The sequence below is a fragment of the Copadichromis virginalis genome, linkage group LG3 (assembly GCF_057382275.1).
Source record: "Copadichromis virginalis isolate Kocher_CV1m ecotype Utaka linkage group LG3, C_Virginalis_male_GT1.1, whole genome shotgun sequence".
NCBI classification, from domain to species: Eukaryota; Metazoa; Chordata; class Actinopteri; order Cichliformes; family Cichlidae; genus Copadichromis; species Copadichromis virginalis.
This window is the reverse complement of record NC_140620.1, coordinates 37,910,921-37,922,662: the sequence shown is the minus strand read 5'-3', so window position 1 is coordinate 37,922,662 and position 11,742 is coordinate 37,910,921. Positions and strand designations below refer to the sequence as shown.

Below are 11,742 nucleotides of genomic sequence, written 5' to 3'. Positions count from 1 at the left end.
ACCAAAATAAATTGCACAGTACATTTTAAACATATTTGCTCCAAAAAAGGAGCAAATATGATACAAAGAATATAGATTTTCATTGTCAGAAGGTTAAATAAACTCTCAACTATTTAATGGTTCGGGCTTTAAAGGGTTAATCCGCAATAATCGATACAGCCTGTAAAACTGAACTGGAGGACCAGTAAGCAGAGGGTAACTCTAATCCTATATCTTCTGCTGCCAACTGTTCCTGTCCTTCCACAGTCTGAATATCTTCATGATGTTCCTTGACTGTTTCAGTGTGCTCTCCTCTCATTACCACATTAATACATTGTCTGATAATTCAGACTCACTGTGGCTATAGGATTTTTTTTATTAGTTCAGTAAGGAATGAAAATCAGCTTAAATGAATTTGATGGATGTAATGGTTTAAATGTGACAAATCCCACAGGAGAAGCCATCCTTTAAAAATCGTTTTGCTGTTGTTCTGCCAGATCAATCCAGAGAGCCGGCAGTTTAAGCCAGTATTGAATTTTTGCATAAACACCACAGGATATCTTGACTTTGTTAATCCTGTGTAGTTATTTAAACTGTAATTGTAGCTCAAATCAATTTCAAGCATTCAACATTTTTATGTCACCATTCTGTCTATTGATATTAACAATTAGTAAACATTTCAGTGTAACACACTATAAACAGGGGTGCACAGTACAGCATTTGCATACAGTACTGTTCGCCCATCATTTCCTTATGTTTTAATAGGGAAATTGGCCATAGGTCCATTGATTGACAGTTTATTTACCAAGCTTCTAACAACCTTGAAAGTCCACATGTATTTTCCAACTCAGTCTGAACTCTCTTAGGCAGCTTTGTAGTCATTTCTGTAAGTAGCCTTTGGGAATAGTTCTCCAGGCTTCTTGAAGGACATTCAAAGCTCTTCTTCATATGCTTCCGCCTTTTGTTCTGGAGGCCTGAACATGGTGTTCGTTTGTCTGCAAATGCACACTGACCGGCAACGTAGCGCGAGAACACTGGTGGAGAAACCCCTGGCTGTCGTGCACCGTCAGTCTCTGTGGCGCAATCGGTTAGCGCGTTCGGCTGTTAACCGAAAGGTTGGTGGTTCGAGCCCACCCAGGGACGACCGCTTTTTGTACTTTTGAGCATAAAGCACAGAACACACGCCTAATGTCAATTTTGCTTTATACTCAGCGGTAACCTTGACATCATTACTTACTTATAAGTAACAACAAGCTTCTTTTTTTTTGCTAGACTTAGCGATATCGTTTCATTAAATATATAAATTTAAAAATACATTTATAAATGTATCAATATAAATGTATTTAGCCAAAAACGCCAGAATCCCAGGTTACAGCTCACAAAACTATTTCAGCAACCATCCAGCAGCTGATAAGCGACGATACCCAGCCCTACACACCAGTGACATAATCGAAACCATGAGAAGACAAGAAATGTGGTTTCCCCCTTCTTTCTGGCTGCAACAGTCTCTGTGGCGCAATCGGTTAGCGCGTTCGGCTGTTAACCGAAAGGTTGGTGGTTCGAGCCCACCCAGGGACGAGCAATTTTTGTGTTTAGGAGCAAATAATAAGTTTTGTGAAAAACACAGTGTCTAAAGCTAAAATAGAATATAAAGATATATATTTTTGCTAAGTTGTGTATTACGTGCAGTCACATCATTGCTTCATCTCTTATAAAATCTAAATAAATCGGTTTTGATAACCGACATTTCCTGTATATAATCTTTTAAGAAGTTTCAGATTCCGATGCTGGTTTTATTATTACATTATTATACCAATTAACTGGTGTAAAGTAAGTGGTTATATAATGATATAATTACAAGTACAGTTTTTAAATAGTTTCAGATAATTAATTGATAATAATTGGATTATGTGCATGTGATCAGTGTACATAGATTTGATTAGATTGATTATGTGCTCTACATTAATATACTACAACATTAAAATATGTCTATGTATATAATTTGGGTAAGACTCTGAAAAGTAGCTTTTACTGTTTATATTTAAGCAGCGTACTTTAACTAGATTTGAGTAAAACATTTTTTGTTACGCTAAATATTTATTTTATTTTCCGAGGATTTAATTAAAGAATAACATCACTTAGCGCTCTCTTAGTAAAGCCAAACACTTCTCCTCTGAAGTGTTCTTCGTATAAAACAGGAGGCTGCAGTACCAGCTGGTGGACACTTGACGGCGGCAACGGGCGGAACGTCACTCTGACCTCACAAACATGGCGGCGCCCATTAGCAAACATTGTATTTCCGTTTCTCGAAAAGTGGGAAGTTTTCTGTTTAATTCAGCGTTCATTGCCCAGGCGGCGCACTGCTCTAACAACATGGACTGTCAGAGGCCCACAAAGGTTTGTCAGCACATTTTACCCTCTGTAAACACGTTTTTTTTGTTGTGTGGTGACGTTATTTTACGTTTTTGCGTTAAACATGAGTTTGCGAGCTGAAGCCGCTTTACCGCGGCGTCGCCGTCCTACGCAGTTTGCTGTGCACTTGTCAGGTGGCTCCAGCTGTTTTAATGTCCGCTCTGTCCTCCACAGCTGGAGTTTGCGGTGCAGATGACGTGTGAAAGCTGCGGGGAGAAAGTCAGAGCAGCTCTGGAGGGCAAACCAGGTGAGCAAGCACATATAGAAAGAGCTGCTGACCCCCGCTGCATTGTTTACTTTCCTACAAACAGGGACTGCTGAAGTTTTCTGCATCCTACGCACTTAAAAGTGCAGTACAGACGCTGGTTAGCATGATTTTGCATTTCAATATTAAAGTAAACTCATTACACTAAGCAACAAGTGATGTTTCCAGAAAGATCCTGCATTTTTCTGCAGCGCCCACTGAACTCTAAGGGAGCATTAGTCATATAGTAGAGACGGTGTCATTTCAGCTGCTTCATCTTAACTGAATGCTTAGGCACTTCCATCAGTGCAGGCAAGTGTATAATGCAACACATATGAAGCATCCTGTTTCCTGTTAAGTGAGTCAAACCATATTGAGCACCTGGCAATCCACAACCTTATAAGAAAAAAATGATTTGATTTGTGATTTGGAGATGATGGTATTTCATACTGAGTGACCAGAATGGACAGAATTAGTAATGAGTCCATCAGAGGGAAAGCTGAAGGTTTGGCAGTTTGGTGACAAAGGCTGGAAGACGAGGCTGAGATGGTTTGGACATGTGCAGATAGGGCTGTGCGATATGACCAAACTCTCATATCCCGATATAAGAATTCTATCGGCCGATAACGATATAAATCACAAAAATGTAACATTTTCTGTAAATTCTGTGAATCTGGGCAGCTCGACTTGCGGGAAGTGTTTCCAGCTCCGCGTCATGTAGCTGGAGTCGAGTGTTTTAACCGATGCATGAAACTCTACATTTTTAGACATAAGTTGTAAATGCCGCAGTTTTCTTTGTGAGCATTCATTACTCAGCGTGCTGCGGGGGGAAAGCCTGTTCTAATGTTTGAGTCTAAGGTTTATTTTTTAGCACCTGGCGGCTCTTTTTTAATTCTCATCCGATAATAATCTGCTCTTTCACGTGATTCAGTTTATTCTGAAAAGTCTCAACAGGATCTTGAGCTTTATTGTGAAAGGTTTATGTGGAACATAAACAAGCGGACACGCGATGCTGTTACCTTGTTTTTCCTAAACACAATGCATAAAACCAGGCGCTTGTCCGTCTGTAGTGTGGTTATATTAAATATAAGAGAAAGAGAGAACTTTAAGAAATTAATATAGCCACTACAGTGTCCATCAAAACAATGAAAAAATATTGTTGTAAACAGTTTATTTTGCGACACCACGAAACAAACGATAGCGTAAAATGAAACATAGACGTTTTATATTATCATCCGATATATATCGTTATATCGAACAGCCCTATGTGCAGAGGAGGGATAGTGGATATAATGGACAAAGGATGTTGAAGGAAAAGAGGAAGATCACAGAGGTGATCATGGATGCAGTGAAGATACACGCAGGTGTTGGTGTGATAGAGGTGGATGTTAATGCTGGGTGCGATGGAAGCAGATGGTCTGCTGTGGCGACTCCTTAAGGGAGCCGCTGAAACAACAACATAACTTTGAAGAGAGAAAAACAACAGCCACTAATCTCACCACAACTAATAAAACTCTTATCAGGAAATAACATTCATGGTTCTGTCTCCAGCAAGTGTTGGATGTTATTAGAAAACAATAAAGCTTTAACATTTTCACAATAACAAACCAGCTATAGACTACATATTATACAGATATAAACAAGAAAATGTAGACACAACCCAATAAAAAAATAAAACCTTGCTAGTACCAGGTTGGACCAATTTATTTCCAGAACTGCTTTAATTCTTTGTGACACAACAAGGTACTAGAAACATTCCTCAGAGATTTTGGTCCACATGACAGCATCACACATCCACGATTTGAATCTCCTCCTCCACCACATCACAAAGGTGCTCGATTAGACAGAGAGCAGGTGACTGTGGAGGTCGTTGAATAAGTGTACCTAATGAGGGTAGATTTTCATTGATATAGATCAGTGTAAAGCAGGAAATCTAAGAAAATGAAAATCAGATAAATCCTAGGCAAACTGTTTCTGTTTTTAGATTATTCGCATTGCTGAACGTTCTCCTCAGCTGTCTGCATTCGTGTTATTCTCCGTCTGTCTGTCTGATGATGGTTTTGGTATGTTTGCAGGCGTGAACTCGGTCAGTATTGATGTCGGTCAGGAGCAGGTGCTGGTGGAATCTGCTCTGACCAGTGCAGAACTGCAGGCCCTGATAGAGAGCACCGGACGGAGGGCCGTGCTGAAGGGCATCGGCGGATCAGAGCAAGGTGAGGAGGAACGGCAGCAGGAGCTGCACGTGCCTGCGCTGGAGGTATCAGAAGCTTTCCAGTACCACAGCTGAGTCGGATTTATAGTCCTGTTTAATCTTGGGAAGAGTGCAAGAGTCCATGTACCAAACTGTAGACCGTGCAGGCAAAATACAGCTGATTAAATGTAATATTTGAAAATTGTAGTTCCCACTTATTTTGATGAATTAAAAACCGAGTGAATGCAGATAATATTTAGCCAGGTATTTGGGCCATTCCTTGCAGATATTCAGCGCGGTACAGTGTGGTAACTTTGAGTTGATTTATCGGACTTCCTGCTAAACAAAGATGCCTCATAAAACAGCCAAAATGGAGTTTCATTAGTTGAACCTCTGTTTGTGGTAGCAAGTCTCAGTCAGATACAGTCTGCTGATCCAATCACAGGTCAGTAACCGTGTGATTGCATGCACTGAGGGCAGTTTATGATTTAAACATGGACTAAATATCAGCTGATCTGCTTTAAAGTGTGAACACAAAGATCATCCTGACTACACCGGAGACCTCCGAGCCTTGTCTTCCATCCTTACTTAATCTGTGAAGCACAGCACTATAAGATAGGCACTCAGCCCCACAGCCTACCACAGTCTGCCTCTCCCTGTAGCTTTAAACTGGTTCATTTTATGTTGAGCTCACAGCTCCCTACAGATAAAATCTAATGTGAAGCAGTCTGATCACAGCCCTACCCCAACACAAGTAAGTGCTTCACCCTCTCTGTTTTTCCGTGGCAGATCTGGGTGCAGCGGTGGCCATGTTAGCCGGTGCCGGATCGATTCAGGGGGTGGTGCGTTTCCTGCAGCTGTCCAAGGAACGCTGCCTGATTGACGGGACCATTGACGGGTTGGAGCCCGGACCCCACGGTCTCCACGTTCACACGCTGGGAGACCTCACACTGGACTGCCTCAGGTTAGACCAGTGTTTCATACCAGTTTTATCAGCTCATCAGCATCGTGTAGAGTGTGAAGGAGATGGGGAGTCATTGGTGATTTACACTTTTCCTAAGCTCAAACCTGGAAAGAGTCATGGTTATGAGTCTCAGGCCTTTTCACACCCATAGTTCGTTTACTCTGGTCCGAATCGGTTGACGAGTTTGTAAACTTTTAGCTTTTCTCTGCGGTTTGGTTTCTTTTCCCGCAAAGAAAAATCTGTGTGGTCTGACCTGTGATGTGAAAGAACAAAAAACGGGGTTTGTGGTACCGAGGCAAGCGATGACCTTCAAAACTCCCACGCATACGTACGGGCTTATGTTACAGCTGTCAGTTTTAATTATCTCATCTGTGTCTCTGAGAGACATTGTATACTGTTGTACCCATGAGCCTCAGCTCTTATTGCCTCGGAGAAGACGGCAGCGAGAGATGAAATTATTGTGTAATGTAATTATGGTTTTAATTAAAAACAGGGCTTTAGCGGAGTTCATCTGAAATCCCGCTGATTTAACGTGTTAATGGGACAGTGTGTCATTTTAAGCTTCCACTTGTCAGTTTAGGCTCAGTAATTCAATTAACCGAGCGCATATTGACGGGCGGCGTTAACTGTTGCTCACAGGCGTGTAGCTTTAGCATTTTTATTCTTTGTTGACGCCGTCCTGCAGAGATGTAAAACGTATCGGACATCAGGGGGAGTAAAATACGCTCGTGTGAAGTCTTTGTCGTCAAACTCACAAATGAGAAAACTGAGGGATCCATCCATCATCAAGTCCCTCACACCTCTACCTGTTTTCATTACTTTCTGCCTTATACACTCACCAGACATTTCATTAGGTACACCTAGACTCCCTTTTTCCTTCAGAGCCGATCAGACCAGGCGACGTTCTTCTGATCTTCTCTCGTCCAGTTATAGTGACTCAGGCCTGATTTAGGCTTCTGTAGAGGATCTTTATGGAGCCCACGATGTAACCTGCGTTACAAGTGGCGGACATGCTGGCATTTATGCTTGTGCTGGTGTGTTACATGTTAATTGCCATGTGTTCGTGTAATGTAAAGCTAACCGATGGAAACAAATAAAATGTTGCCATTGTTTTCCTCCTCGGCCCCCGTTCTTTGTTACTTTTACTATTTTAGTAACTGTTGCCGTCTTATCAACTTGAACCAGTCTGACCTCTGAAATCAACAGCTCTCCTTTTTCTGCAGTTGTGGAGAGCACTATAACCCCTTTGGGAGACAACACGGCGGTCCAGAGGACTCCGACAGGGTACGATAAATTACTTCTTTAGCTCGCTCTAAAATAACCTCTCCATAAAGTCATTCATTTTTATAAGTAGAGCGATCAGCAGTGCTAGGATCCTTGTGTCATAAATTCAGACTGTACCTCCTTCTGGCTTGTATTAAAATGTCAGCGGAGGCCAAATGCGAGATGCGATAACCCGCTCAGATTGCCAAACACGTCCCAGAGGAGCCGTTTTGGGCTCTTCTGCTCCAGGTGCTAAATTTTAAATGAAGTGTGTGAAAGAGTTGTAACTCTGCCTTGCTGTTAACTCCTTATTTTTTAATAGTTTTATACTTCACTGAACCACTTGACGTACAGTTAAGTTTTCACAGGTACTGTTTTGTACACAGCATGTCGGCGATCTGGGAAATGTCATCGCTGGACCAGACGGGAGAGCCTCATTTAGACTGGAGGACGGTCAGCTTAAGGTAACACAGAGTTATATTTGGCACTCGTACTTAGCCACAGGAGCTGAACAGCGTGCCTTGGTCTGTTTGCCTCCAGGTGTGGGATGTGATTGGTCGATCACTGGTTGTGGACGCAGGTGAGGACGACCTGGGTCGAGGAGGTCACCCTCTCTCCAAACAGACTGGGAACTCTGGAGAAAGGTGGGTGTGAAGGTGGTTTGTGTTAAACATGCGTAGCTTCAGGCTGGTTTCCAGTTCATTCATGGATTCACTTTGCTTTACATCACAAAACAGCAGTTATCGGCCGTTTTCATCACCCACCATTGAAGCCAATTGTCTTCGACAACAAGTAAATTATTTACTTTGTAAAATGTGAAGAAAATAAATATTTCGTGCTCACTATACTGTTGGAACATCAGCAATACATTAGCATTATTGCTGAAAAACAAAGTAACCAGTTAGCATTAAAAAGATTTGTGCTAACTTTGCTCACATTTTACGACAGTTTGAGCAAAAAATCTCCAGAATCATCCATCCAACCTGTTTCCACCACCTATGTGTTCTGGTCACGGGGAAACTATCTAAGCAGAGATGGCTCCGAGACCTCCATCTCCCCAGCAACTCCCTCCAGCTCTACTAGGAGGACCCTGAGGCATCGCCAAGCCAAATGAGAGATATAATCTCTCAGTTTGATCTGGGCTTTCTCCCACATTGCCTAAAACTCCTCACCTAGGAAGCATCCAGGAGGCATCCTAGTCAAACCAAACCACCTCAGCTGTCTCCTTTCAATGTGGGCTCGCAGCCTCTCTACCCGTCTCTAAAGGAGATCCTTGACATCCTTTGGAAGAATCTCATATCCGTTGATTAATCACAACTCATAGCCTCAGATGAGGGTAGGAATGTAGATCCGGCGATAAGTAAATAAAGTAGCTTCGCTTTCACGCTTGGCTCCCTCTTCCTCACAGCAGACCAGTAGAGCATCCATGTTCCTACAGATGTGACTTGGAACTTCTCCACTGCTGACAGTAACTCATCCCAACTCAGAGCGGGCCCTCCTAACTCCACTGGCTGAGAACCACAGCCTCAGACTGGGAGCTGCGCGTTTTCATCCCAGCATCTTCACATAGTTTTCCATCCTCTGCCTGCCAGAGCTGAAACACAAATTAGTGAATGAAGTCATGATACAAATCTTTTTTTTTTTTTTAGCAAATATTCGTTCTAACAAAAACAGATTTTTGACAAGCTCTGGATCAAAGCTAAGCTAATGAGGAAGTGTTGGTTCAAAGCAGGAGTACGTTGGTAGTCCGTGGAGAGCTCCAGGCTATCCGTCTACCTCCAGAGAGCGTCTGTTGTCAGATGGGTGCAGTATCAAAAATATGTGGTGCAGCCAGTCTGTTGTTGTTTCATCTGAACAATGAAAAGCGTTCACTACAGCCACTCCCTGTGCTGCTCAAGCTGTACTTTTGTATCTTTGATGGGTTTTTCCACACTTGTCCCACTCCTGGTGAGCTCCACTGTCACCTCATTCCCTGTTCAGGCCCACTTGTCAACAAATCAACATTCAGACTCCACCCACCCCCACAAACCACTCCTCTATGACTGCAACACCTCTCTACATACCTGTGAGAGAGAGAGAGAGAAACCCCACAAAGCAGCTGGACTACACCACCTGTCTCCATCCACGCCGAAGCACCACATCCTCCTGTCTCCAGAGTCACCTTCAGCACCTCAGTGGAGACGCGTCATGAGCCAGCCTGCTTCAAAGCCCCGACCATTACTGCTGTGCTGAGTCCATCCTCACCTCCATGATTACCATCTGGTGCTCAAGGACAGAGTCTGACGGCATCTGTTCCACCAAGAGGGCGATTCGCTGCAAACAGCCTTCTCTGCAAGACCCTGCATCCCTCCAGGACCCGAGGCAGGCAACAAACATGGTTCCTGTCCCTCCTGCATTGGTCATAGAGTTTTTGAGTCGTACAATGTGCCTAAAATAATATTTGCATATCCAAATGACATGTGTATATAAGAGCTGTTATTTCTGTTATTAGTAACGAGAGGAGGAGAAACAGATTTGTCAGACTGCTGTAAATTTCCTGGCCACCTGTAGACTATCTGCTAGTTTTATTAAAGCCCTCTAATGTTAAACGCTCTACTCTGCTGCAGCACTCGAAGCTTTATACAATGTGCCCCCATCACTCATTCACACCCATACAAGCACTTTTTTTTCGCCTGAGTGCTTTCTATCTAACATTCACACTTCAGTGAATGCATCGGAGAGCAACTTAGGGGGTCAGTATCTTCAGTATTTTGCCCAAGGATACTTTGGCATGTAAAGAGGAGCAGCCTGGGCTCAAATCACCTGCCTTCTAATTAGTCGATGGCTGCTGTAGCTTCTGAACTACTCTTAATAGCTGGGTAACTCCTCTGTAACTCCTGTAGACTGCCAGTGTTACAGAGGTCATCTGCACCTTTGTTCAAGACCAGGAAATGTTTGTTTTCACTGACTGACTAGTGTTTGATTGCTGGCATCGCCCAGTTCTGTGCCAGTAATCCTTTCACCTGGATATCAGTCATGACCACAGCACTCAGTGTTTTTGTGATTAATTAACTAAAATCTCAAAACTTAAGTAATGAAAAATGCAATGTGACGTAACGCTGGTATCAAAATTATTATTTCAGGCACTTTAAATTGGTCAAGTGTAGGTATTTTAGGTATTTTAAATTTCTTTGTTCTTTTTTGTTTTGTTGTTTTTTCCCCTGTGCAGGCTGGCCTGTGGGATCATCGCCCGATCGGCGGGACTTTTCCAAAATCCCAAACAGATTTGTGCCTGCGACGGCGTCACGCTGTGGGAGGAGAGGGACCGGCCAATAGCTGGGAAAGGTCGGAGCAAGAACAACCTGGAGACACCGGCGGCACACCTGTGAACCTCTCAAGCCTCTGGACACTGATGAGAGTTTGAACAAGGGGGACAAAAAGCGTCTCGAAGAGAAAGGCAGATTGTGTTTCTCGGCGGAGCGCGAGTGCTGACGCGAGGAAGACAAAGTCCTGAAGATTACTGCACTGATGACCAAACAGCAATGAATGGACTTAATTTCGTGAAAATGCTCTTTGTGATCAAATCAAACGCTCTCTGCAGTTGCTGTTTAATGTTTTTCTGAGCATTTTAAACATGTCAACTCATCAGCAGGATGTCTGTAAATGTTTTCTCAGCTACAGATTAAATTTCTCTGTGTTGCCGTCCACTTGCAGGAACATGTGAGTAATTATATAAGCCTCTCTAAAAAACTTGTCATCTCCACATATTTGAGTTTTATTAAGTAGAAAAATTAAAGAGGATGTGATGCGGACGATTATTATGATTGCTCATAGGTGGGTCACGAGTAATGATATTTGTTTTAAGTAGAATATACAAAAAGTTGTTGGAAAACCAAATCAAATCCTGAAATTCCAGGATCGCTGAGATGTGTGTGTTTGATTTTAAAAATATTTAGAAAAAATCTGTGATGAAGGGGGAGACCGTCCCTCTCTCTGTGATCAACTCTGCAGGAGAGTTTAAAACGAGCCCAGGAGGGAGAGTGAAATTCCTTCCAGAGTGAAAGGGGGCGAGGGGGGGGGGGGGGTTAAAAAGTGACAGAGGGAGTCCTTGAAGGATTGTGTGCTCAGCTGTTTTTCTTTCCAACATGGAGAGTGAGGTTAGTGTTCCTTTATCACTGCTGCAGAGGGCGTTTGAGCCACACAGAGAGGGCAGCTGACAATCTCAGACACCCCCTCTCTGTTATCTTTTAGGAAAGTCGGACGGGTGAATCATGAAGTTGTCCAAACTGCTGCCCCTGCATATACCTCAGCCACATGTTGGTGCGCTGTCTGTGTCTGTGGCACATTTTGGATTGATTTTTTTTCCTCCAAATCGAGCATCTGTCTTGTTCTGCTGATGCTCGAATAAGTTTATCGAATTTCCCAGTAAATGTTCTGTCATTGTCCCTTTCTGTTTGAAGTGGCTGGGCTTTGAATGAAGACTCATTGTTATAGCTGGACACCCAAAAACAGCTGTATTTTTTTAATCTAATATCAAAGCAGGAATCACAAATCCAAATGTTTGATTTACAGCTAAATAAATCAGCACAACTACGGATCAGTTAATAAGTGTGTCTTTTTAATTGGGACCACTAGTGCTGTGTGATACTGTAAATACAGGGCCAGGATTACTGATACCGATACTTTTAACCTATAAAGGCAGCTTATGTA

General features: G+C 42.8%; 1 protein-coding gene and 2 non-coding genes across 3 annotated transcripts; all 3 read left to right on the top strand.

Annotated features, from left to right (window-relative positions):
- The first annotated feature begins 1,048 nt into the window (after positions 1 to 1,048).
- trnan-guu (transfer RNA asparagine (anticodon GUU)) lies at positions 1,049 to 1,122 on the top strand. Its single transcript has one exon. It is a non-coding gene; the product is annotated as a tRNA-Asn (tRNA).
- A 361-nt stretch (positions 1,123 to 1,483) lies between these two features.
- Positions 1,484 to 1,557, top strand: trnan-guu (transfer RNA asparagine (anticodon GUU)). The gene has a single exon. It is a non-coding gene; the product is annotated as a tRNA-Asn (tRNA).
- Positions 1,558 to 2,209: 652 nt separating this feature from the next.
- Positions 2,210 to 11,627, top strand: ccs (copper chaperone for superoxide dismutase). Its single transcript, XM_085450969.1, has 8 exons — positions 2,210 to 2,376; positions 2,566 to 2,638; positions 4,711 to 4,848; positions 5,616 to 5,790; positions 7,014 to 7,074; positions 7,440 to 7,517; positions 7,594 to 7,697; positions 10,262 to 11,627. The coding sequence occupies exons 1-8, from the start codon at positions 2,248 to 2,250 to the stop codon at positions 10,419 to 10,421; spliced, it is 918 nt and encodes a 305-aa protein (XP_085307095.1). The 5' UTR covers positions 2,210 to 2,247; the 3' UTR covers positions 10,422 to 11,627.
- Positions 11,628 to 11,742: the final 115 nt, after the last annotated feature.